Raw genomic sequence first — 23,924 nt, forward strand, 5'->3', positions numbered from 1 at the left:
CCTCTGCTTTGTGTTCTCTGCGGTTCTGGCAACATCTGTCCATTCAGATCACAACTTTGGCTTTGAATTTTCTCTGCTTTTCTTGTGCTTCACCTTTCTCCTGTGTCTATTTCCTGCTCAGCCCTCTTGGGCCTTGAACCCTGCCCGTACATAAGCAGCTTCCCCACCATCCCGCTTCGAACGCAAGACATCATACTCCATACTCCGGAAGGTCTTGCTTTTGGCAAGGCTTTCGACCGTTCTACCTTTCACAATTTCCCCGCACGTTGATAGCCCAGAACCTGGGAAGCTTGGGAAAAGGAAAGCTTCCAACGGCGAAGCACATCGACCTGAAAAGAAGATCATGACCGTAAGCCGCCTCTCTGTGTTAACTACCTGACCCCCTCTTCCTTCACTCTGGGCATTAGTCAGTCATATCATCTTCTGATAGCTAGACTGTGGCCTGATTTTCACTGCGACGGCATTATAAAAGCAATCCGCGTCTTCACGTTGTCCTTGGCTTTTTCAACATTTCCAACGCTTGAGCGCACGTTATACAAACCTCTAACTCCCTTGGATAGACTACCAACATGGATATCGATACCGAAACGGCTGTGGAGAAGATTAAGCAGGGCGAAATCGATGAATCGCTCTATAGTCGACAGCTGTAAGTGTAGTACCTTTTGAAGCGCAACCCTAGATATCATTGTCCCCTGACCGGTTGTTAGCTACGTTCTCGGCCATGAGGCGATGAAGCGGATGGGCTCGTCGAATGTTCTCATAGTAGGACTTAAGGGATTAGGAGTTGAAATAGGTATGGATTATCTGAGTGCAATACCGCCGCTGCAAGCTAACCTGCTGTGTCCTTAGCCAAGAATATCGCGCTCGCCGGAGTAAAGTCATTGTCTCTCTACGACCCGGCACCCGTAAAGATCGCCGACCTGTCTTCACAATTCTTTTTACGTCCAGAGGATGTAGGGAAATGTCGTGCAGACGTGACCGCGCCACGTGTTGCTGAACTCAACGCCTATACTCCTGTTGTCGTTCACGAAGCCGACAGCCTAACTGCTGATCTCTCTCAGCTAAAGAAATATCAGATAGTGGTCTTGACCAATACCTCGTTGAAAGATCAGGAAGTCATCGCCGAATACTGTCATCAAAACGGAATCTATGTCCTCATCACTGACACCTTCGGATTATTTGGCTATATTTTCACGGATTTTGGAAAGAGCTTTGCCGTGGGGGACACTACTGGCGAGGAGCCTTTAAGTGGAATTGTCGCTGGTATTGACGAAGAGGGTCTTGTATCGGCCCTCGACGAGACAAGACACGGCCTAGAAGACGGTGACTATGTAACGTTTACCGAGATCAAAGGCATGGAAGGCCTTAACAACGCGGATCCTCGAAAAGTGACGGTCAAGGGCCCTTATACTTTCTCAATCGGTGACGTTAGTGGACTAGGCACCTACGAATCAGGTGGACTCTATACGCAAGTAAAGATGCCAAAATTCATCGATTTCAAACCATTAAGCGAGCAAATAAAGAAGCCGGAGTTTGTCTTCTCTGATTTTGCCAAATTCGACCGACCTGCACAGCTTCATATTGGTGTCCAGGCACTGCATAAATTTGCGGAAGATCACAATGGAGAGGCCCCCCGCCCCCATAATGACATCGACGCCCGCCAGGTCTTCGAAATTGCGCAGAAACTTGCTAGCGATACCGAAGAGAAGACTGAACTTGATGAAAAGCTGATAAAAGAGCTGAGCTACCAAGCTCGGGGTGATTTGAGTCCTATGGCGGCATTATTTGGAGGCTTGGCTGCTCAGGAAGTTCTGAAAGCCGTCTCGGGAAAATTCCACCCCATCGTGCAATGGATGTATTTCGATTCTCTGGAGTCTCTCCCAAAATCCGTTGAGAGGTCTGAGGAACTCTGCAAGCCCTTGAATTCTCGATATGACGGCCAAATTGCGGTTTTTGGGAGAAAATTCCAGGATAAAATTGCTAATATCAAAGAATTTTTGGTCGGTGCCGGTGCTATTGGCTGCGAAATGCTAAAAAATTGGGCTATGGTTGGTCTCGCCACTGGCCCTGAAGGTCAAATTACCGTGACAGACATGGATCAGATCGAGCGAAGCAACCTCAATCGTCAATTTTTGTTCCGTGCGGGCGATGTTGGCAAACTAAAGAGCGATTGCGCCGCAGCGGCTGTTCAAGCCATGAATCCTGAACTCAAGGGAAAGATAACTACACTGCGCGAACGCGTTGGTCCAGACTCAGAGCATGTCTTTGACGAGAAGTTCTGGGAGCGCCTAGATGGAGCTACGAACGCTTTGGATAACGTTGACGCTAGAACCTACGTTGACCGCCGATGCGTCTTTTTCCGAAAGCCCCTGTTGGAGAGCGGCACACTTGGTACAAAAGGAAATACCCAAGTTGTTCTTCCAAACATTACGGAATCTTATTCCAGCTCCCATGATCCCCCTGAACAATCATTCCCAATGTGCACGTTGAGAAGTTTCCCTAATCGTATTGAGCACACTATTGCTTGGGCTAGGGATCTGTTCCAATCATACTTTGTTGGGCCTCCAGAAGCTGTGAACCTCTATCTCACCAAGCCTAACTACATTGAAAATACCTTGAAGCAGACCGGTACTGAAAAGCTGACCCTGGAGAGCATCCGAGACTTCCTCGTCACAGAAAAGCCCATCAGTTTCGATGACTGTATCACTTGGGCCAGGCACAAATTTGAAGAACAGTACAATAACGCCATCCAACAACTCTTGTACAACTTCCCCCGAGACTCTAAGACATCTTCTGGCACCCCGTTCTGGTCAGGTCCGAAACGTGCTCCCACTCCATTGAAGTTCGACGGCTCAAATCCAACTCATCTTGGATTCATCATTGCTGCCGCAAACCTTCACGCCTTCAATTATGGGATCAAGAACCCCGGTGTCGATAAAGCCCATTATCGGAATATTGTGGAAAATATGATCATTCCCGAATTCACTCCGGTCGCGGGCGTCAAGATTCAGGCTGATGAAAACGAACCCGATCCCAACGCACAGCCTGCTGGTGGGTTGAACGACGATCGAGAAGAGCTCCAGCGCCTTATTGGCTCCCTTCCAAGCCCCAAGTCTCTATCTGGCTTTAAATTGGTGCCTGTCGAGTTCGAAAAGGATGACGACACAAATCACCATATCGATTTCATCACAGCCGCAAGCAACCTTAGAGCAGACAACTACGACATACAACAAGCGGATAGGCATAAGACTAAATTCATTGCTGGAAAGATCATCCCAGCTATCGCCACTACGACCGCTCTTGTAACCGGCTTGGTTATTCTTGAGCTCTACAAGGTCATTGATGGCAACGATGACATTGAACAATACAAAAACGGCTTTATCAACCTAGCTTTACCCTTCTTTGGATTTAGCGAACCGATTGCCAGTCCGAAGGGGAAATACCAGGGAAAGACGGGCGAAGTCACAATTGACAAACTCTGGGATCGCTTTGAAGTTGATGATATACCTCTGCAAGACTTCCTCAAAGTATTCGAAGCCAAAGGCTTGGATATCAGCATGGTCAGCTCTGGCGTAAGCCTTCTCTACGCCAGCTTTTATGGGCCAAGCAAAGTGAAGGACCGACTGCCTATGAAGTAAGTAACCGCGCGATAGACAATGTGAATGTTTTACTGACAGTTTTCAACTCCAGGATGAGTAAATTGGTTGAGCACATCAGCAAAAAGCCAATTCCTAGCCATCAGAGAAATGTTATCTTCGAGATCACCGCTGAAGATCAATCCGGCGAAGACGTGGAAGTACCCTATGTGATGGTCAAGCTGGACAAATAGGCAGCATATTAGTTACTTCAACCCGTTGTTTTATGGCAGGTCTGCTATATTCATTTGCCGCTTGGGACATCAGGCCATGGATAGAAGGTATTATATTTTATTATTTGGTCAAAGGCGACGAGCTTTGTTCTGTCAGAGGCGGCTAGATCAAATCATGATTCGCAATATTCAACAATCAAGTACAAGAAAATGCTTCTCTCTTGCTGATTACTCCGTCGTTACTCACTGATTTGTAATCTGGCCGGGGGGTGACGAAATGAAGTTAAAAATAAGTTCCAAGTCTGTGCCAGGAAATGGGAGTAAACCGCCGAGGAGAATATATATATATATATATATGGTCGAACTTCGCTCTCTTAGGTGCCCCCAGTATCTTCCCGTATCTCACATTTTGTCAATGCTTTCATCTCTCCTTCGTCCTCACCAGCTAAATCGCTGTAAACCCCTGACGTCAGCCAAGGCCATTGCAATTGCAGCCATGTCGGTGCGTGTCAACCCCTTGCCATGGCAGCCCGCGATGTGTCGCCTCAGTGTGAACAGGCCATGAGGAACCACAAGAGTGCGAAAAGCTGACAATATCCATTTATAAACCTGCAGACCGAGAGCAAAATCACCAACTGGGTCGATCCCAATGACAAATCCGGAGAATTCAAGCGCAAACCATCCGCTTTTCGGAACTGGATCTCGAGGGAAGCTGGAGCGCAGTTCCCGCCGGAAAAGGGCCGGTATCATCTTTACGTGTCCTATGCATGCCCTTGGGGTATGTATATTCGAGATTTTTTTCGCTCTTCTAAACTGGTCCTTTTGAATCGAAGCCTCGATAGCGACGATTGCTGACGGGTTGGGCTTCTCGATTCAACTAGCGCATCGGACGTTGATTACTCGAAAGCTGAAGGGCCTAGAGGACTTTATCTCTATTACATCCGTGCACTGGCATATGGGCGAGCAAGGTATGAAGGCGTTATATCTTCCGTTTGGTTTATTTCGACCTCATCTAAAGAGTATCAAGGATGGCGGTTTGTGACTCCTGATGAGAAACTTCCTGGCGAAACGCATCCGGACCCATTGCACAATTTCTCGCATATCCGCCGGATCTACTTTGAGTCGGATAAGAATTATGAGGGTCGATTTACGGTGCCAGCGTTGTATGACAAGAAGACAAAGCGGATCGTGAGCAATGAGGTCAGTCCTTTTACTCCTCTCCGATAATGAGAGCCGGGGAGTGTTGACAACGTGATAGAGCTCCGAAATCATTCGCATGTTCTACTCTGAATTCGACAGTCTTCTACCGGAGAAATACCGGAGTATCGATCTCTTCCCTCAAAATCTGAGGAAGGACATCGAGGAAACGAACGAGTGGGTATATGACACCGTAAACAACGGCGTCTACAAGTGCGGATTCGCAACGTGGGTTTTCTCTATCTACTACTTCTACATGGGATAAAATCGGCAAATAATCCATTCTAACCCACACATATCAGAACTCAAGAAGCCTACGAAGCAGCCATCTGGCCCCTCTTCTCCTCCCTCGACCGCATCGAATCCCACCTTGCCTCGAAATACGATCCTTCAGACCCATCCAGCATCTACTTCTTCGGAAATACCGTCACCGAAGCCGACATACGCCTGTATACCACAATCATCCGCTTCGACCCGGTTTATGTGCAGCACTTCAAATGCAACGTGCGAGACATTCGCTCCGGGTACCCGGCTATCCATCGCTGGCTAAGACACTTGTACTGGGATATTCCGGCGTTCGGTGAGACGACAGACTTCGAGCATATCAGGAAACACTATACCAAGAGTCATAAGCAGATCAATCAGTTTGCGATTACGCCGGTGGGGCCGGTGCCGGATATTCTGGGAAAGGATGAGGAGGTTGGAGCTGTCCAGAAGAAGATTTGAGTCCGAATAGAAGGAGTTGTTAAGAAAATCTCCATATTGTTTCATCCGAAACTCTGGATCTGTTAATGACGTGTAGAATCCCGTTCTGTGTGCCCCAGAGAGCTCTACCAAGACTATAAATAAACAAATGAGGGTTGTAAATATTTTTGAGTCGCTATGCAACGATCTGGCTACCTATCTAAGGAGGGCTCAAATTTTAAATCAAATAAACGGGCGAGAGCCAATGCCAGGCGCTTGACCACAATATTAAATGCAGCAGGTAAACATCCAGATGTTGGGGACACCGAAAGTAGAACTCATGGGTGCCCACGGGTATGGGAACAGAGCATCAAACCAAAATACATATATCGCTCAAAATGCAGTATGCAATGCAGCACCAAGAAGGCAAGAAGATATAGAGATACATGGAAACTTTGAAATAATGATTCAGCTTTCCAGCTGGGGTATCATAACCACGATGGATGGCATAGGGTGTATCACATGGAATGGGAGGGAAAAAAAGGAGAATACCAATTTCCATTAGCACGGGAAGCAACGAGAATCGTACCATACGAATGCGCCAGGTGTCATCCCTCTGATTAGCTCAATCCAAGGAGTCTCTTTGAATTTTCGTATACGATGTAGCTGATCGACACCGACGGTACCACCTTCAGCAAATTTGGCGTTAATCCTCTATAAAGGCCACGGACTCCTTCGCTTTCGAAAGTTTTTCGAGCTACGTCCACGACACCCGTATACGTGGCCTTGTGTTGAGTGGTTCCTTGCGCCTGTAGACGTGTCCGAAGGACGTTTAAAGGGTAGACCATTGATGCACTGAGAGCACCGCTAAATGCTCCTATGGCCCCAGTGGTGAAGTTGCTGAGTGGTGCGTCTTCTTCATGACAACGGAGAAGGTGGGCTTTGCGACTAATCAGAGTTGATTTAAGATATTCGAAGGTCATAAGGTCAATGGCCGCATAGGGGAACATTCCTATGAGGCCCAGTTGAAGACCACGATAGTAAGCGAAAACACCGTGGGTCGACCACATCTTCCTGGCAGTTGCAATGATGAGACGGTTACCACGAAGACCACCTTCCACGGTTTCGCATTGCATGCGGCTATTGAACATTAGCCTCTGAAATGAGAGAAAGTGGTGAAAGGCCTACATACAATTTCAAGGTATCTAAGGGATAAACGAAACATCTAACAGGGTCAGAACAGCTGACGAGACTTCACGGGTAACCTGGAATCTTACTGAGAAACCATGCCGCCAATTCCACCAGCCAGAAACTGCGAAACTGGGAGCAGCTGCTTTGGATCGTGATGCCCTTCTAATCCTGCGAACATGCGCCTGGAGGCCTGACGTACAATATTTGGTAAGTACGATAGATCATATATGAGGGACGGTTGACTCACTTCGTATGCTCCGAATTTGATAGCTGACTCAGGCATGACTTTCGCAACGTTCAAACCGTTTCCTGGAAGACTATTTGTTATGCGACTGTTCTCAATACCATCATATTCGGGAAACCGACGAACCGGCAAATAAGCTTCGTATCCCACCCGCACGCCACAGGTCCTTCAGGGCGTGGACAAGTGGCCATGCCCTCCACCCTGCTACCTCAACAACAGCGCCAGACTTAACACTGGCTGCAACAGATTGCGGCTTTGTCTGCGCAATCAGATAGACCCTCAGGCGATCCAGCGGCGCCGTCGAAGTTCTTGACACAACACCAGCCATTCCGCCCGCAAGGAAGTAACCTAAGTGGGGCGTGCTTTCCGTCAATACGTGTTCAAGATACCGGAAATACAGCCACAGTGATACATTCCAGGGTACAGGAAGCCATTCAAGCTCAGCATCACCGGAGGGAACGACAGGGCCATCGGGATGACATCGAAACACATTGTCTATGTGGGATTCGCGACCTACTTTGGTCACTGCTATGTTCGGCATCGTGTCTTGAGAAGAAGAAGAAGAGGACGAGGAGGAGGAGAAGGAGGGAGGAGGAGAAACAGACTGAACAGGACTGATTGATTCAAGGAGAAAACTTGTAGGAAATCGGTGGTCTGTACCTAATCCCTGGAGAGGTTCGTTTATGTGGACGTCACCCTCGGGGTTCAAATTTCCAGTCGCAGAATAATAAGAAAGAATTGCACGCATATTAGATAAATGCGTGGGATTGGCCGGGAGAAAAAGAAGGAAGTCCCTAAGACAAAAAACTGAGGATGAGTCGCCGGACGTTATGGTTGCGATATATCTTTTTCTGACATACCTCCATTCCTCAAAACTGATTACCCCATCGTTATTTGTGTCCATCTCCGAGAAGAACTGGTCCAGCTTAGACTTACGAACTGTCAAGCCAGCTCGCGCAAATGCAGATTGCAGTTCTTCTTTGTCCACATGGCCGTCATGATCGCGATCAACTGTTTCGAAGAGCTGCCAGAGCTCTCTCTCCGCACGTTCGACGAAGTCCCGAAATTCTGAAAGCGTTGATTAGATGGGGGGTTATTTTTGTCGGTGCTTCGAGAGCTGAAGAATAGGGTTTGCGCAGGAGTTGTTGCTCACCATTGAACTGGATTCGGCCATCTCCGCTTGTGTCGACAGCTTCTATAATATCCTTCAGGAGGGAATCTGCATTTTTCAAGGCTGGTAGAGTTGTCAGCACCCATCCAAACGCCGTAGTTTTCTTGTATGTCAGGCTCCAGATATGTTCGGCGGAGATAGAAAACTTACGATGGTCCATCTTCTTCAAGCCCCTCTTGAAATCTTTCAGGTCCACCTGGCCCCTGCGGCGGTCATCAAGGATCTCCCAGAGGTCATTGATCCTTTGTTCGCGCTCATGTTCCGATTCTCCTCGCATCTTCTAAATAGATGGGAGAGGAAAAAAGGGATTTTTCGAGCTCTCACGACTTTTCGCTCCTCGCACGGGTATTATATGACCAAAGCGGTTTTGCCGGCGCATCCAGGTTGTTTCCCGCACAAGAGCGGGCGTCGTTTCTGGTTCGGCAGGCGTTGGCCGTACATCAGAGATTCAATCTCAAGGTTTTCAACGGCAGGTAATTTTCCAAGGTAAAGAGACTGCAGCAGAGGCACGACTGGATCGCAGATGACTTGGGACTTTGAGGGTCAGCAGGAAAATTATTGATGTCAAGCTGCTTGAGTGGGAGGGCATTTGCTTCGCTCCAATTGGCCCATGGGCGGCGATGCTTGGCGCCGCGTGCAGAAAAAAAAAAAAAGCAATGCAGAGCAATGACGTCTGGGCATTGGCGGTCTCCTCGCCCATCAGCTCGATGTATCGACACGGATTTTCTTTTGTTAGGCCGATAGCGGGTCTAACTGGACGATGACAATGCGCTCTGCGCCGCCTAAGATGTGAGCGGTGGTCGACTGCATATCGTCTCACTCCCGGAACTGTTCGGGCCCCTTGGACAATATCCGGAGCTCGGTCGGATAATTTGAGACCCAGACGGATTAGCCTCTCTGAACCCCCAGTTTATTTTCAACTGAAGGAAGTCTCAGGAGGGAGAGAAAGAGGGGGGGTAGAGAGAAAAAAAGAGGGAGAGAGAGAGAGAGAGAGACCTTTTAAATGGCCGCTGATTACTGGTCTTCAACTCAGCATCAATCCTGGCTGTTTGGGCGTGAAGAGTTGGCCGAGGCGAGAAAGGTCCTTGGAGATGCCGAACGACCCTTTATCCAGCAATATCCCCTTCCCGATCTTAGGCTTTTCAATATTTACGTAAATCAACGTGAGTGCCACACTACCCTTACTGACAAACGCGAGAAATGGGTTCAGTTGCTAACCCAGTCGTTATCTTCAGAATTAATCAAGCTGGCGAAACGTCTCAACGTGCGGCAGCAAGCGCTAGCCACGGCTCAGGTTTACGTGAAGAGGTTTTACACCAAGGTCGAGATCCGCCGGACGAATCCATATCTGGTACTTACGACCGCATTCTATCTCGCCTGTAAAATAGAAGAATGCCCGCAGCATATCAGGCTTGTTTTAGGAGAAGCCAGAGGATTATGGCCAGGTCCGCAACCCTTTCTTTGCCTTGCCTTCAGTTTACTTCCATAACTCGTCTCAAGACAGCTATCATGGAAAACGTAGCGACTTTCACGCTGACCAGAAGCCCAGAGTTCATCGCTCCTGACAGCGCGAAGATCGGAGAATGCGAATTTTGGCTCATATCCGAGATGAACTCGCAATTAATAGTGCATCACCCGTACCGGACCCTCTCCGAATTGCAGAGCTACCTATCACTAACATCGGATGAAATCGCCTTGGCCTGGTCAGTGATAAACGATCATTATCTCACCGACCTGCTACTCCTTCATCCTCCGCACGTCATCTCCGTGATGGCCATTTTTATTGCGGTCGTATTCAAGCCAAACCAGCATCAGGTCGTGTCCATTTCAGGTGGTTCTTCGGCGACAGGAGCTCTGAAGGACGGGAGTACAAACATTCTTTCTGCCTTTAATGATAAGACGGGAGCTGGCATGCCAGCAAAGGTCCAGAGAATTGTCGATTGGTTGGCAAATAGTGACATCAATATCGAAGCGGTCATTGAATGCACGCAGGATATTGTTTCTCTTTACGAAGTATGGGAGCAATATAGCGAGAAAGTCTGCAAGGAGCAGATTGGGAGATATGTAAAGAGCAGAGGATTAGATAAATGAGAGCTTCTGTTGGTCTCTTCCGCAGCCTGCCTTCCTTGACAAAGCTGTCCAGTTCGCCAACTTGTGTGTTGTCCGCGAGCGGTGGTTACACAGCCTTGATGGCTAGACCACAGTTCATTCCCGCAGCCTCGTACAGCTTTGCTGAGAATTAGCAAATGGTCTGGTCAATAGTTTGCAGGAGATGAAGTTGAAGTCTTGTCCGGTCACCCATAGTATAAGGGAATTCTTTCATCGGCCAGATACTTCCCCCATATCCACTGCAAACACTGCGGAGTAACCAGATGTTGAAATCGTTTTGAATCGAAGTCGAGTTAATCAAGCTTGAAACAGAACCAGTCGATTCAAGTTGAGGTGTGCTGGTGTCCTGCTTGCCCGGGTGATTTGCAGCCACTCCCTCCCTCTCTGCATGAGTTGAGATCGATTTGTCTACATAGAAAGGGTGTCCATGCAGGTGCAAACAAAGCGAGTGAGTATGTGATGTTTGCAGCAAGTCCCACAAGCCAATTCACATCATTTAATGGCTGAGATGGTTGTTCGAGAAGGATAAAGAATTGGCATTATGGCTGCAGTAATAATTTTTATGGAGTGGATGATTGATTGTACAGGGATCCAACACCAATGAATTGTACACAAACCGGGGTGTGTACTCTGTATGCGAGGGAACATGGGGTCATGGATTGGGGGGGGTGGGTGATTGAACACCGACCCGTTGACGGACTTGCTGGCGATCTTCCATAGATAGAAGCACCAGGGATATTGAAGAAATTTCTTGGAATTGGGCACACAGTAAAACGGGGCCTGGAAACAGAACGCCCTTTTTACTTTAAACTACATGGGAGCCCCGAAACATGCTCGGGGAACCTTTTTTTGAGCGCCTAGAGCAAAAGCCCACCGACCTCCCATTGATGGAGGGCAAAACACGCCCGAGAGGGAGAAGAGGGATCGGTTTTCGGGAGGTCTCGAGTGTTGCGACGGCAGGGTGGCTGGGCGGTTATTGTCCCAGAAAACGGTCCGGGCGCACGATGCCCCTTAACTATTTTCTGTGTCCAATCGAGAAGCGTCCTTGAAATTGCTCGGTCGTGTTTCAAGGACAAAAGCTGAGACAGATAAGAATAAGTGAAAGCGGGGGAAATCAGCTCAGATGGCGTAATAATTCGTCTGGAACTACCAAGCATCGGGCACAGTGAATCTTGCGGTTATCGATAAGCGTTCGAGGGGGGGCGGGGGAAAAAAGCACACCAGCAAGATGAAGGATGACAGTTGCAGACTTGGCCAATCAAGATCCCGGGCGCCAAATGGCAAAAAATTGTGGAGGATTTCCAGAAGATGCCCGATTGTCCTCCGGGGTTGTCTTTTGGGCCAGGGTATGTGAAATTGTTTGCTTTTTCCCCGTTCCTTGACAGACCGATGACGAGAGCAGCGCATTGGGCCAGCAAGGCTGGTCACAGCCCTCCGCACTAAGGCAATGCAGGGGGCAATGATTGGGCCGTGAAGAAAACGGCGCAATCGAACCCAGATCGCAATCTCTCTTGCCCCTGGCCATTCTCTAAGGGGGACCTTGAGGTCCGTTCCCCGTCGCCAGTCGCTTTCAATTCGGTTTACCGTCCGGCACCCACCATCCAATGCCCACCATCCTGTAGCAAAGAACTACTTTTGAGTAACAATTCACGATTGAAGGGGTGAGGATGATTATGTAACTCGGATCGAGCGGCGATCGTCTGCGCTAGACCAAAATAGGACCGCCAAGGGCAGCTGAGTCGCTGAAAGTGGTTCTGAGTGAGGCAAAACGAGCAAATCATACCACTGCAGAAGCTGGGGACCCACTCCAGACGCAGCGTCGATTGGCTGGCGGATGACGCCAGAATGGGGCCAGAGCCTCAGACTCGCCACCAGCACCAGCCTCCATTCCCAATATGGCCTAGTGTGTTCTCCTGGCTCCACAGCGCCTTTCCACTTTCGGCCTGGCCATGCACGCGCCCATGCGCTGCCACCCTGACCATTCGTCGGTGGCTTGTTTTTGTTGGACGGGGGGGAGGGGTACCTCTGGCTCGGCGGTGGATCCTATACAAAAGCCGGTCACTCTGCCCTCAGTATTGTAGCGCCAGAGAACCCGTCAAATCAGCCACCAAAACGCAGTGTTGTCACTTGACTTGCGCCGGATAGACTTTTCCCTCTCCTCAACCTCCACTTCCTGCTCACAACCCCCCCCTTCCCACCACACCGACTCTTTTTTTCCCACACACACACACACACTCTCTCTCTCTGGCTCTCTTCTCTCTTGTGCCTATTATTATTAACAATTCGCCTCCGTCACCCATCCCACTTCCCTTTCGTTCCTCCAACCCCCCCCTCCTCTCTTATCTCTCTTCTCATCTGTCATTTCTTCATCCTGTCTACTCTAAAGTTTTCTCTTCTTCGTTTTCATTGTCTTCATTGCTCCCGCGGCTCGTCGCCACCCTGTAATAGACATCAGAAAACAAGCAATTAATCCCGCCGCCCTCCGATTTGCCCGGCTGGATTGACATCGCAACATCGGACAAAAGCAGCTCAACTCCTAGTAACACATCAACTACTCCCAGATCGAGCTTCCACCAATACGTCCACTTTCCTCCCATTGCTCTCAGATCATCTCTAGCCCGCCATGTCTTCATACTTCTTCTCGGGACACCACCCACATCAGCCCCAGCAGCACCAGCATCAACACCCGCCACCCCCAACCCACATTGCGCAACACACCTCCCATACTCATCATGGTGGTCGCTCTCGTCGTGCGCAGAAGATGGGTGGCCAGAACTCCCATAGGCAGTTCCGTGGTGTGAAAAGTATGAGGGAATTGGCCGAGGCTCCTGCCATCACAGCTTTCCGTGCCAGATTCGAGGCTGGTCGTTCCTTTGACCTCGACGATGATCTGGAGTTTTGCCCCGGTCTCTTGACTGAGGACGATGTATGTCTTGTTCATATAAGAACCTTGCTTCATTTTTTCCGTAGGCAGCAGTCGGGTTAACCTTTCTTCCTTTTTCTTTTTTTTTTTACAGTTGCAATCCATTGCGTCTTCTGTTTCAGACCGTTCGTCCCTCGCCAGCGCCTCGCCCGATTCTTCACCTCTTCAGCACCAGATTCAGCCGACGCAGCAGGTCGCCCCAGCTATTTCGCTTTCTCCCGCTTCAATTAATTCCTACAACTCGAATAGTTTTAATCAGATGAAGATCCATCAACCATCAGCGGTCCGAACAAAAAATGCCATTCCAATCGTCAATCCAAGCACTGGCATGCGCGTCTCGAGCCCCCCGTCCACCATCTCACCCGGCATGATGCAGTCTGACCAGCGTCGATGGTAAACATGACTCGGGGGAAATGGAAACAAGCTCAACACCCCCCGGTCTCGTATATACGTCGTCGTTCTTCCTCCATGCCGCTCGGTATCTTTCTGCATCTCCTGGGTCGACCATCCTTTTCTACTTGTTAACCAGTTCCTTCGGTTTATATCATCTTTTTTATTTTCAGTTCGAGTACGATTCCGTGGATCACCGTCCCTCCCGACCACTTAATACTTTCGACTTGTATATAAAACCATTTTTCGAACCCTTCCGCCCTTTTAAACCCCCCCCCTCTTTTCGACCTTATTTTGCGGTGATCCAATGTTTTATACGAAGAGACGTTTCGTTTACTGAGAGCAAATGGGGTGCATCACGAGCCGATTATTTACTGTCATTTCTGGTGGTATTCGTTTTTCTCTGGAGAAAAAACAAAAAGAGTGTCCTTGATTCCCTTTTGGTCTTAACCCGATGATGAACTATAGAATGAGCGGCGACTGTGTTTTGGAAAAAAGGCTGTACAACGGACCGTGGAGTTTTGTTTCTGTTTTGTCCCCGAGCGAGCGAAATCTCTTTCTTGTTGCCATACGTTACATTTGCACGGTTGGGCTTCTTGGTGGGGTGATTACGTGTGGGCGAAATCTAGCGTGATATCCAGGATCATATTCATTTTGGGCCGTGGCTGAACTGGAGTGAGATGGGGATATACTTGGTCTTTTTTTTTTTTTTTTTTCTTTTTGGTTTGTCTTTTTGCCATTGTTTATTTTTACTGCTGTTTTTCTTTTTTTTACCATTTCCCGCTCCATGGTTGTCTCTATAGACAGAAATGATGTATGGGTGCATCGGTCTTTGTTTTGTTTTTGGTTGAATACTCGACGCAGCTTATTCCTTTTGGCTATTTCTAACATACTAAATACGCCTATACCACTTATTCCCTCATTTACGCGCGCTCATTAATTCTCTTTTGTTTTCGCGGTTTATCTGTGTTTTGTTTTCTTTTTATTTTGGAAAAGAACAAAAGAAACCACGGTTGGAAACTACGTAAAGACGGAGTGGGAAATACATCCAATACGGTTTGCTTGCTTGCTCTCAGGCTTGTCGGTCGGTCGGTCTGTTGGCTGGATGGTGGACGGATGACTAAGCTGGGTGGAACATATGGAGAATAGCATGGTTCTTTTTTTGGGGGGCCCTGGGTGGTTAAATCATTGTGGAATCCTTTTTAAGGGAGGATATTGCTGGCGGTCGGAGAGCAACTTACAGCAAGCTTTTTTTTTTTAATTTTTTCCTTCTTTAATCCATTGGATATATACAACGCATGAACATTCTTCTCGAATTTCACATTATTATCTGATTTTCCTATTATCATTCCGTTATTGTTCTAATGTTCATCTCGTCCCCTGCCAAAGCCTTAGCGTTGGTTCGACGTTCACCATTCAGAGGGATAATGAAAACCAGTTCGTTGGTTTTTGTTGTGATGATGAGTCCTAGGCTCGAGTCGTAACCAGTGCAACTCGGCTTGGTGGGCAGTCAAGAACGAATGAAAGGATAATACTCCGAAGAGACCACACGCCAGTTGGCTATGGTAGCGAACTCGTACAAGACGACGAGACGAGACCGGATCGACCGTCCCTCTGCCTTCAACCTATGCATGAACACCCCGGTTCGCTGGATACGTGTGCCTGTGTGGCCCTCAGAGCCCACCTCGTGGGGTAAAGTGAGTCATATAGGCGCTCGTTTTGAGCGGTCTGGCCTGGGCGCTCTCAGCTCGAGGGTAGGTATCCCGAAAAAATTATTATAGTCTGGGGTCTCCTCTCCTTGTCAGTCGGGAAACATCTCCTATCAGGCTTTGTCCCACTCTGAATACTCCGTACATAGCGATATTGACCCGTTGATGACATGACATCATTAGTTAGTGCAAGGGCTCCGTTCAAAATGGCCTCTCTTAGCGAGGAGCTGCGCGCGCCAGAGGGCGAGCGGCGTTATGGACCGTCAGGGCCCCCTACTCCAAGATTACTGAGAGCTGTTACGCATTTTCAAGATATGAAGTCCTTAACCGGCCTGGGGACAGCGCCTCCATCAATACTCTTGTGTGTCATATGGATCATCACTGCCATCATGTTCCAGAGTTGTCGACCAGGCCTTGCCAAGCAGCTAACAGGACCTGATCTTCAGGACCAACAGACGCTAAGGTCACGATCTAGGGATCGTTAGCACATGAGAGCCTCGAGGCACCTGAGTGCACATAGAGGTATGTTGCTTCTCTCTCGCGACTTGCTTATTTGCCGTATCGAGAAGATAAAGACGTGTACGTGCCGATAAATCATTCCGTCGCTCGAAAAATGCGCGAGAACTTCCTCATGCCTGCAAATCCACCACTACCAATCGGCAAAACGGCTGTTCTCACGTAAGGGGTATTGCATTTTTACTCTCGTAGTTTGCAGAGAGAGGAAAGGCTCGCGCTCGCGTTTAACATACCTCTAGGCCGTGTTCCCCTAACGCCATCGACACTTTTCGAATGACCCCAACGCACTCTAAAGACATGGTACCAGCTACCTTCCGGAGAAGTTGTGCGCTCCTAACCTCACGCTCAGTACTTCGCTGAAACCAAGTTGGACACAGCAAGCCCCCTTTTCAGAACCAAGTTCACATCACCAACCCCACTCTGCTGCATTTATCAATGGCTGTTCTATTTATCAACTGGGGATATTATGTCTCAGTTGCAGGCGGCCAGTGCAATTTATGCCATCCACCATCCTATAAACAGTGGCGTGCCAGTTCCGGAAATCTATGGCTAGCACATTGATGGAGACGAGGCTTTTCTTTAATACATGCAATTGGTGGATGGCCAAATTTTGGAGAAAAAAAAAAGTGGGATTCAATTTAGTTTGGAGGCCCGCGTCTAAGGTTTGTGCGGCGCTATGGACGAGCGTCTTCGATCTGCGTCGGTTCATACAAGATTCAGAGGGGGATACAGAGCTTCTTCCCGCCCTGGTTTACCCTTCTTTTGTTTCGCCCTAAGATGCCTGGGGATCCGCGGTTGAGACAATGCGGAGTGACCTCTTAAACAGGGAGCATTATGAGTGCCGGTTTCTATGACAGAGCAATTGGTCAGAAGTTCACGCCAGAAACGTTGCCTTTTCACCCCGTCAAGGGACTTTATGAACCGTTTATTCCTCCGCCGTCGCTGCATGCCAATTCCATAGAGCCATTACAACCTGAACCCCCTTTTCGGATGGAAGAATAGGATATAGAACACTTGCCAATGATATTGCAGGAATACAACTATACAGAAGAGGCATGCTGGTGGTATATGTCCTCGCTAGGGCATCAGGCAGCATTTCCGATTCGGCTGATAATGGTCCTCCAGCAGCAGATGCAATTGCTGTGAGAGAGCTTACAAGCATCAAAATCTCACCATATCCCAAGAAAATGGCAATGATACATGCCCCGCAACTGATGTTGCTAATTCTTTTTTACACAGAAAAGGCTCTCAGTTTTTCGTTGTTATCTGCAGGAGTCCGCTGCTTTCCACTGATCCTTTCTTCTTTGAGAGGCGTCTTTGAAATAATCATCCCCACAGTGAAATTGTATTTTTTTTTTTTTAAATCCAGACACTCCCCAAGTTTAGGGTATAATTGGCTTCCAATCCATGTAGATATCACTTCTTCCGGCCATTTCCATGACCCAAGGTTCCTGGTTTACAATCATATCCTTTAGATGCTGAGGAAAAGGCAGCAGCACAAAAGTTGCCTTTGACAAAGGGACCACAAGTACACAACATGGTACCAGCTAGTTGTCCAAACCAGCATCCAGGACGCAAATACAAAATATTCTCATACATGCAAGGTTCCAATCAAGCTTCTCGGGATTTCAATTCTCCCGGCGTGAGGAGCTCCTCTCATGACGTCATAAGTGGCCGATCCAGAGAACAGACAACAGTTGATTCAAGGCAGATGAAGGAAGAGTAGTTGGATACCTCTGTGCGGGTACCAGCATCGCTAGAATTGCGTAGCAAGCCATACCTATGGTGCTAAAGTTACATAGAACTTGGTCACTCTCCTGCCTATACAGGTGGTATCTACTCCATATATGTAGCTCCCTATCCGTAGTCGAACATCCTCATTCCTAGTTCCCCAACCATCGACTTATAACCATTCGAAACCACGAGGAATGATCATCTAAAGAGCAATCATGTCTTTCCTTTCTTTCTCCAGATCTCGCCTTGCCCGGGTGACCGCCCTCACTAAGCAACCGTGCCGCATGGTTCTCCCGGCTTCATCACCCCAGTCTTCATCATTCCACTCCTCGGCGTCACGCAGTGTCCTTAAAGAATCCGATAGACGTAAGCCATCTTTCCATACCAATAATAAACAACGTTCTTGCAAAATCTCTCAAAGCGACCAAACTGAGATATAAATGCCCCCTTCTAACAGTATATACGCAGACCGTGATGACCTAGGGAGTGAAATCGATAAGCACAACCAGGACCAGATTAACCGCCACAAGGAAGGTCACGAAAAGGCCGGCTGGGTGGAAGAGTTGGCTAGCTCGAGCGAGGAGAATGTATGTCTTTACCTGTTTGTCAATTCCTCTCTCCCTTCGTCATTTTCTCAATGAGTCTAGAGACAATTAACAGGCCGTCGCGTGTGTGTGGGACTGTAGGTTAAAGCCGACAGAGGCGAAATCAGCGATCCGACCTTCGACAAAATTCAGGAGGAAATAAAAAAGCATGCTGCCCAGGGGAAAGGGAAGAAAGCATGAATGTGATACTTCCTCGCTATGCTGAAGCCCGACGCCATATCTCCAACGGCGGTAGAGGCTGTCTGTGAGCCTTTGCCCATATAAATTTGTGCATTGAAAGTTAATGGAATGGATTATTTTAAAGCACTGATGGGGCTGTAAATATTCATATTGGGGTTTCGATTGAAATGAGGCCAGCCGTGAGGTTCAGAAACGATGTAACTGTATATAATGTCTCAGCAGAAATAGGAGATAGGTGCTGTGTATACATCATGATAAGACAGCCAAAAAAAACCAAGTAATTTATATACAGTTGTCGTATATTATAGGGGAGGCACTGAGAAAAGATGCCTATGAAGAATAACACTCAGCACCAAAAACAAGTGTTCACACCATCGATCAACGCCTGTTGAGCCCGCATAATCCATCCATATGAAAAGTCACAGTGCCACAAGATGCTTGAAAACGTCGTTCACATAGAAAGTACACAAAGCGGGAGAGATCACCAAGATAAAAATGGAAATTCGAAATCTCTGAGAATCCACTGGTGGAGTCTATCAACGCGATGAAAACCGTGCAGAGGTGTATGTAGAGCCCATTCATCTCTTTAGAATTCAATGAGGCTCCGCCGTAAGTCCGACTCTTTTTTTTCGTCTTTGTTAAATTCACTTCAGAATCACGATCAAAATCACCAGAAGGATGATCAACCCGATAATCCACATTATCCCTCGGCTTTCTCTCGCATTGCGCTTAAATTTTCCCAGTCTTCTCCGGGCGCCGTCTAGTCTTCCGATGTGCCGGTCAACGTGTCCATCAACTTCATCCAACAGGGCAACTTGGCCTTCTAATTCGTCGCCGATCTGAATACTCAGTTGATGCTGTCGTCCGATCGACTCTCCCAGCCGGTCGAGCTGGTCGTCCTGCTCTTGCATGATCTGAGTATGATGTGCGTGAATTTCTTCATTGCTAAGTTGAGAATGGTCTAGTGATGGAGATGGCGAGTCTCTGTATGGTTGTAGGAGTTCTCTGCGGTTGGGGTCTTCCTCTTCGGCTTGCGCGGTGAGGGTATCTGTGAATCTGACAGATTTGGAAACCGGGTGCTGTGGAGTTGGGTGTTTAAGGGTAGTGGAGGCGGATGCGCTGCTGGCCTTGACAAAATCTTGAGCAAGGGAAGGGTCGTTCGGAGATGAAATGGTATCTTTGGAGGATGAGGATGGGTTTTCGTAGAACTGAGATTCGAGGTCATGGAGCTGTTGGCGAAGGTTGGACGCTTCTTCTTTGAGATCTACGAATGATCTAGGATAAGGGCACACACGGAGATTAGTTTTGATGGATTTCCAAAAGTAAGACGTGGTTCTGCTTCGATGAGCAGCCTTACGAGTCGCCGTCTTCTTCCAGCCGTCTGGCCTCCTTCTCGACGGATTCGATGCCGTCCCGCAGCGACTCTAGAGAGCGCGATATCTCTCCATCCTGAGAATTCGGTTCAAGGCTTAAGGATATGGCTCTCTGCCGTTCAAGTAGAGATAGTTTGACGTGATCCGCGAGTAAGAACAGCTGGCCTGGGTTACTCATGCTGCCGGTACTGACCCGGTAGGTCTGCCTCTCCCGCAGGTTCGGAGCGAATGCGTGATGCTGCCGGTGGCACAACAACGGTGGATACCGGCAACTCTGGATTCCTTTGCCTTGCGTTGATCGGGGTGATGGACAGTCTGGGTGATGCTGGCTGGTGCCTCTGCGGTCGGAGGTGAAACTGTCGCGAACTCGTCCGTCATGACGTATCGGTAACAGCCGGTATTAATTACAGAGTTTCAGTGGAACTGGTGGCGGATTTGCGGCGTCACGCCGTTACAGGCCAGCGTTACAACGACGTCCGGGTGTGTCTCAACCCGGACCGCAGTTGACGGAGCATTCCCGCCGGAGGACGATTTAAGAAGACCTGCCAACCAAACATCGAACTCTCTGAGAAATCGTGTCTTCCTCATCCTCCAGTCCCCTAGCGATATGCAAATAATCTGCATCTGAAATCCCTCTATCACCATCTCCTGTTCGCCATCTCCTGTGCTTTTGTATTCAGAGAGCCCGGCTAGCCCAGCTTATCGACCGCGGGAAGCGGGCAGGGGAATACCTGTCGGAGCAGCAACGATAACTTAACACTTTCGCCGGTGAACTGTTTTTTTTGACAGGTATTTGCTACATACAACAAGATGGCATCCGATACCGATTCCCTGGTGGACCTTCAGTCCCTCGAAACCGTCTCCGAATACGATGGACATTTGATGTGCCCTATCTGCCACTCTCCTTTCGTTCGCCCTATGCAACTGAGTTGCGATCATATCTTCTGCGAGACCTGCTTAGACACCTGTGCCAGGGCCCTGGACTCTTCGGACAGTATTGTATCCTCCCAATCCCTTCCGGACGACTTCATTTGTCCGACTTGTCGACTTCCTACCACTTCCCCGCCCAAGAGCGCTCCCAGACTCATCGTGGCCATGTGCGACGAAATACTTGTGAAGTGTCCGTGGAGTGACCACGGATGTGACGAGATTATGCAGCGTGGCTATGTACGCTCACACTTGGAAAAACATTGCAATTACAGACTCGTCTCCTGTCCAGACGAGGATTGCGACAAGATGATCCGTAAGAGAGACATAATCCTAGATGGATACTGTTTACACGAGCCAGGGACATGCACAGACTGCGGCGAGGAGGTTATACAATTGATGATTGCCGTACGTATATCGTTTATTTTTCTAGAGATATCCTTTCGGTCACGTTAATAACTTTTCGCAGGAGCACAAGTATAAAACATGTCCCAAAGCAGAAGTACGATGTTCGGGCTGCGAAGCCGTTTTTTTCCGATGCGACCTAGAGGAGCACAAAAACCGTTGCTTAAAGACTGCTTGCAAAGCGTCAATTTACGGCTGCCGTGCCAGATTGCCTAAGTCCGAGATGGGAACCCACGAACGGGCCTGTCCTCTGGCTAACCTTGGGCCATACCTTGAATCCCAATCAACACGTATCGCTTCAATGGAAACCATGATCAGGCTGCTCCAACAACGGAATGAGGTGCTCGAAGAAGGCATCGCCAGCATCAGATCTGCACTCCAGGCAAACAGCCGGCCGTTGGCAGCTGGAGCAGCTACAAGCTCCTCTGATACTTCGATTGAAAACCAGCCTACCTCTGCTTCAGAACCGATGATTGACACCACAACGCGGGCCCAGTCTTCTACCGCCAATAATACAAACACAACAACCTACCTCCTTTCGATCCATGAATCTCTCCGCGGGGAGGTTACCCAACTCGCCGACGCCTTGTCGGCTCTCGACGCCCGCGCAAACATGACCATACTGAATGAGAACCTCCGGCTCCGAGAAGACATGGCGCACATAAGCGCCGGTCTCAACACCGTCAGAATGCAAGTTCACATGCTCGTTAATTCAACCTTGCAGCAAGGCCAGCAGCGGATGATGGGCAACCGTCCCTCACCAACTCCTGGAAGTAGTGGCGTCAGCGGCTTAAACACACCCGGTCCATCGACATCTGCCAGCCAGGGACGAGGGATTGTGGAGCTGCCAGAGAGATCAAGAAGACTGAGCGATAGCCGAGAAGGCACGAAACTCTGAAACCACCCTGGTAGGCATCCGAGTACATTTTTATGTTTTCTCTCCCTCCGTCTTACAGTATCTTTAATTTTTCTCCTTCTTGAAACGATATCTCTTGCTACTTGTACAGTACGATTGCCGCCTGATATAGGCCAGGTTGATTTAGCATTGAAACCGACGAGAGCACGGGAACGCATGTATGGACAGCATTCATTTACTTTCATGTACAGGGTACTTTACTTATTAGCTGTACTCACTTATCCTGAAGATACTCCATTAATCTTACTACCCTCGATCCACGCTTCGGAAGCCAAACGTCAACCACATATACAGAATAGATTATATATTCAAATCCTCATCAGCTAGATGATGGTATCTTTCAGATAAACACTTTACAACGCCACAACAGCAGCCATAGCTGCGGCAACACCGCCGAGAAGCCACCCAGTCGTTCCCGTAACCCGGGATACACCACCCGTGCTCACATCCGTCGCGTCTGCACCACCGGCAGTGGCCGTTGCGTCACCAGAAGGGGTTGCGTCACCACTAGGGGTTGCACCACCAGTGGCGGCTGCACCGCCAGTAGCACCTGCGTCAGTAGTGGCGGGGCCAATGTTCTTGAGTTTATCGGCGCCAGCAGTGACGGACACGGGTTCTAAGGTCATGATCTCAGGATCGGTGAAAACAGTCGAGGTCACCATGGTTGTAACTCGACCACGGAAGCTAGCAGAGGCGGAGCCAACGCACTCGGCGCGAGTGGTGCCAAAAAGCTTGCAGTTGATTTCATTCCTGCCTTCGCTGGAGAGTGAAAAAGAACGGAAGGAGTTAGTATAGGTGATGTGTGTATGCGACCAGATAAAAGGCCATTTTGGGGATTGTAGGAAGACGTACGCTCCGGCAACATGGATGGTGTTGATCAGCTCGTATGTGCTGGGACCTTGGGCAAGGGTTATTCCAGCAGACTCCTTGCAGATATTCACGTCGATTCCGATGGGGCAGAGGGCATAAGAAGTGATTGTGGGTTGCTATTGAAGTAGTTAGCGAAAGAGTTAGTCCCGTCGGCCTCTTGTGTTGCATGGGAAAAATGAGGAGAAAAGGGCTCAATATCTTACAGCGGCAATCACCGACGCTCCAAGGGTAATGCCCTCGTTCTTCAAGTCGGCTTGAGGCAGCCATAAGCTCACTGTAGGCGTGGGATCAGCGCGCTTTTCTAGCGCGGCGACAGCCAAGTTGCCAAAGAGGCAGGCAGTGAGCAGAGTTATCGATTTGGCGACCATTTTGACAGAGATATTAAATTAGTTATTAAGTTGAAGAGAGGGTATTATATGAAGAAAAGCGAACGAAAGGGTGAAGGTGGTTGAAGATTTCTCTTCTCTTCTTCGGGTGTCAAAACGAATGTGGATTATGATTTGGAACGAAAGGACGAAACGTCACAGAACTTGGTGAAAAATTCTTTCCAAGCGACAAGACGGGGTATCAACAGGGGAAGAGAGGGAAACCGTCCTTGAGGCGGCGAACCAGACGTTATATCATGGTTCATATATGGCAAAACTGAACGAGTCAGGCGCCAGAGTGAATGTCCCTGACTCGGCTAAGAACAAAGAGTTTTGTCATTTTAATGGCGGAGTAACCCCAACTCCGCGCGAGCCACTCGCATTGGCAATTTGCCGTTGGAAACGGGGCTGATATCGCAACATCGACGATTTCAGTGGTGGGCGCGCTGGGTTGCGGCCTAATGCCTCCGGGTAGTGTGCGACAAAGTTTGCGCCAGTACCGAGATGGCTAGTCGAATGGCAAAAGGGGCCAATCCGACCTGTCCAGGGTCGTCTCGGGGTCTTGATCCATTTTGGACGGGAGAGCTGGGTGCTCAATGTTGGAATG

The 23,924-nt window shown here is 48.8% G+C and overlaps 10 protein-coding genes across 10 annotated transcripts; 6 read left to right on the forward strand and 4 right to left on the reverse strand.

Moving 5' to 3' along the window:
• Positions 1 to 343: 343 nt before the first annotated feature.
• Positions 344 to 3,829, forward strand: UBA1 (E1 ubiquitin-activating protein; the record flags this gene model as incomplete). The annotated part of the gene is made up of 5 exons (XM_003066624.2): positions 344 to 349; positions 561 to 646; positions 708 to 793; positions 850 to 3,634; positions 3,691 to 3,829. 5 exons carry the CDS (start codon positions 344 to 346, stop codon positions 3,827 to 3,829), a joined length of 3,102 nt encoding a protein of 1,033 aa, XP_003066670.2.
• A 475-nt stretch (positions 3,830 to 4,304) lies between these two features.
• On the forward strand, positions 4,305 to 5,731 carry ECM4 (S-glutathionyl-(chloro)hydroquinone reductase; the record flags this gene model as incomplete). The annotated part of the gene is made up of 6 exons (XM_003066623.1): positions 4,305 to 4,310; positions 4,424 to 4,586; positions 4,690 to 4,776; positions 4,836 to 5,008; positions 5,067 to 5,233; positions 5,308 to 5,731. The coding sequence occupies 6 exons, from the start codon at positions 4,305 to 4,307 to the stop codon at positions 5,729 to 5,731; spliced, it is 1,020 nt and encodes a 339-aa protein (XP_003066669.1).
• A 556-nt stretch (positions 5,732 to 6,287) lies between these two features.
• On the reverse strand, positions 6,288 to 8,692 carry D8B26_005146 (uncharacterized protein). Its single transcript, XM_003066622.2, has 9 exons — positions 8,446 to 8,692; positions 8,278 to 8,358; positions 7,985 to 8,192; positions 7,785 to 7,918; positions 7,251 to 7,649; positions 7,128 to 7,189; positions 6,967 to 7,070; positions 6,882 to 6,914; positions 6,288 to 6,829 (listed from the first exon to the last, which is right to left on the reverse strand). The coding sequence occupies exons 1-9, from the start codon at positions 8,570 to 8,572 to the stop codon at positions 6,310 to 6,312; spliced, it is 1,668 nt and encodes a 555-aa protein (XP_003066668.1). The 5' UTR covers positions 8,573 to 8,692; the 3' UTR covers positions 6,288 to 6,309.
• A 256-nt stretch (positions 8,693 to 8,948) lies between these two features.
• SSN8 (RNA polymerase II holoenzyme cyclin-like subunit) lies at positions 8,949 to 10,413 on the forward strand. Its single transcript, XM_003066621.2, has 3 exons — positions 8,949 to 9,458; positions 9,531 to 9,740; positions 9,845 to 10,413. Exons 1-3 carry the CDS (start codon positions 9,299 to 9,301, stop codon positions 10,384 to 10,386), a joined length of 912 nt encoding a protein of 303 aa, XP_003066667.2. The 5' UTR covers positions 8,949 to 9,298; the 3' UTR covers positions 10,387 to 10,413.
• An 848-nt stretch (positions 10,414 to 11,261) lies between these two features.
• Positions 11,262 to 11,561, reverse strand: D8B26_005148 (uncharacterized protein; the record flags this gene model as incomplete). The annotated part of the gene is made up of 1 exon (XM_066124735.1): positions 11,262 to 11,561. One exon carries the CDS (start codon positions 11,559 to 11,561, stop codon positions 11,262 to 11,264), a length of 300 nt encoding a protein of 99 aa, XP_065980816.1.
• Positions 11,562 to 12,759: 1,198 nt separating this feature from the next.
• Positions 12,760 to 14,433, forward strand: D8B26_005149 (uncharacterized protein). The gene is made up of 2 exons (XM_003066620.2): positions 12,760 to 13,330; positions 13,422 to 14,433. The coding sequence occupies exons 1-2, from the start codon at positions 13,028 to 13,030 to the stop codon at positions 13,722 to 13,724; spliced, it is 606 nt and encodes a 201-aa protein (XP_003066666.1). The 5' UTR covers positions 12,760 to 13,027; the 3' UTR covers positions 13,725 to 14,433.
• Positions 14,434 to 17,795: 3,362 nt separating this feature from the next.
• D8B26_005150 (uncharacterized protein) lies at positions 17,796 to 18,763 on the forward strand. The gene is made up of 3 exons (XM_066124736.1): positions 17,796 to 18,042; positions 18,145 to 18,263; positions 18,363 to 18,763. The coding sequence occupies exons 1-3, from the start codon at positions 17,892 to 17,894 to the stop codon at positions 18,459 to 18,461; spliced, it is 369 nt and encodes a 122-aa protein (XP_065980817.1). The 5' UTR covers positions 17,796 to 17,891; the 3' UTR covers positions 18,462 to 18,763.
• A 216-nt stretch (positions 18,764 to 18,979) lies between these two features.
• D8B26_005151 (uncharacterized protein) lies at positions 18,980 to 20,146 on the reverse strand. The gene is made up of 2 exons (XM_003066619.2): positions 19,819 to 20,146; positions 18,980 to 19,736 (listed from the first exon to the last, which is right to left on the reverse strand). The coding sequence occupies exons 1-2, from the start codon at positions 20,010 to 20,012 to the stop codon at positions 19,106 to 19,108; spliced, it is 825 nt and encodes a 274-aa protein (XP_003066665.2). The 5' UTR covers positions 20,013 to 20,146; the 3' UTR covers positions 18,980 to 19,105.
• A 393-nt stretch (positions 20,147 to 20,539) lies between these two features.
• D8B26_005152 (uncharacterized protein) lies at positions 20,540 to 22,119 on the forward strand. The gene is made up of 2 exons (XM_003066618.2): positions 20,540 to 21,169; positions 21,231 to 22,119. The coding sequence occupies exons 1-2, from the start codon at positions 20,645 to 20,647 to the stop codon at positions 22,062 to 22,064; spliced, it is 1,359 nt and encodes a 452-aa protein (XP_003066664.1). The 5' UTR covers positions 20,540 to 20,644; the 3' UTR covers positions 22,065 to 22,119.
• Positions 22,120 to 22,182: 63 nt separating this feature from the next.
• On the reverse strand, positions 22,183 to 23,734 carry D8B26_005153 (uncharacterized protein). Its single transcript, XM_003066617.2, has 3 exons — positions 23,156 to 23,734; positions 22,935 to 23,068; positions 22,183 to 22,841 (listed from the first exon to the last, which is right to left on the reverse strand). The coding sequence occupies exons 1-3, from the start codon at positions 23,318 to 23,320 to the stop codon at positions 22,436 to 22,438; spliced, it is 705 nt and encodes a 234-aa protein (XP_003066663.2). The 5' UTR covers positions 23,321 to 23,734; the 3' UTR covers positions 22,183 to 22,435.
• Positions 23,735 to 23,924: the final 190 nt, after the last annotated feature.

This window comes from Coccidioides posadasii, chromosome 3 (assembly GCF_018416015.2).
Source record: "Coccidioides posadasii str. Silveira chromosome 3, complete sequence".
Taxonomy (NCBI): Eukaryota; Fungi; Ascomycota; class Eurotiomycetes; order Onygenales; family Onygenaceae; genus Coccidioides; species Coccidioides posadasii.

Excerpts from the sequence above, each read along its gene's own strand:
- D8B26_005146 (XM_003066622.2), bottom strand. The coding sequence starts at position 8,572 with ATGCGAGGAGAATCGGAACATGAGCGCGAACAAAGGATCAATGACCTC. Across the intron at positions 7,919-7,984 it reads ATCAGTTTTGAGGAATGGAG|GGACTTCCTTCTTTTTCTCC; the intron begins GTATGTCAGAAA and ends TTTTTGTCTTAG. Across the intron at positions 6,915-6,966 it reads ATTGGCGGCATGGTTTCTCA|ATGTTTCGTTTATCCCTTAG; the intron begins GTAAGATTCCAG and ends TGACCCTGTTAG.
- SSN8 (XM_003066621.2), top strand. The coding sequence starts at position 9,299 with ATGGCCGCTGATTACTGGTCTTCAACTCAGCATCAATCCTGGCTGTTT. Across the intron at positions 9,459-9,530 it reads CAATATTTACGTAAATCAAC|AATTAATCAAGCTGGCGAAA; the intron begins GTGAGTGCCACA and ends CGTTATCTTCAG. Across the intron at positions 9,741-9,844 it reads AGCCAGAGGATTATGGCCAG|AGTTCATCGCTCCTGACAGC; the intron begins GTCCGCAACCCT and ends CCAGAAGCCCAG.
- D8B26_005149 (XM_003066620.2), top strand. The coding sequence starts at position 13,028 with ATGTCTTCATACTTCTTCTCGGGACACCACCCACATCAGCCCCAGCAG. Across the intron at positions 13,331-13,421 it reads GTCTCTTGACTGAGGACGAT|TTGCAATCCATTGCGTCTTC; the intron begins GTATGTCTTGTT and ends TTTTTTTTACAG.
- D8B26_005150 (XM_066124736.1), top strand. The coding sequence starts at position 17,892 with ATGTCTTTCCTTTCTTTCTCCAGATCTCGCCTTGCCCGGGTGACCGCC. Across the intron at positions 18,043-18,144 it reads CCTTAAAGAATCCGATAGAC|ACCGTGATGACCTAGGGAGT; the intron begins GTAAGCCATCTT and ends GTATATACGCAG. Across the intron at positions 18,264-18,362 it reads CTAGCTCGAGCGAGGAGAAT|GTTAAAGCCGACAGAGGCGA; the intron begins GTATGTCTTTAC and ends GTGGGACTGTAG.
- D8B26_005151 (XM_003066619.2), bottom strand. The coding sequence starts at position 20,012 with ATGAGTAACCCAGGCCAGCTGTTCTTACTCGCGGATCACGTCAAACTA. Across the intron at positions 19,737-19,818 it reads CTGGAAGAAGACGGCGACTC|ATCATTCGTAGATCTCAAAG; the intron begins GTAAGGCTGCTC and ends CCCTTATCCTAG.
- D8B26_005152 (XM_003066618.2), top strand. The coding sequence starts at position 20,645 with ATGGCATCCGATACCGATTCCCTGGTGGACCTTCAGTCCCTCGAAACC. Across the intron at positions 21,170-21,230 it reads TTATACAATTGATGATTGCC|GAGCACAAGTATAAAACATG; the intron begins GTACGTATATCG and ends AACTTTTCGCAG.
- D8B26_005153 (XM_003066617.2), bottom strand. The coding sequence starts at position 23,320 with ATGGTCGCCAAATCGATAACTCTGCTCACTGCCTGCCTCTTTGGCAAC. Across the intron at positions 23,069-23,155 it reads GAGCGTCGGTGATTGCCGCT|CAACCCACAATCACTTCTTA; the intron begins GTAAGATATTGA and ends CTACTTCAATAG. Across the intron at positions 22,842-22,934 it reads ACCATCCATGTTGCCGGAGC|CGAAGGCAGGAATGAAATCA; the intron begins GTACGTCTTCCT and ends TTCACTCTCCAG.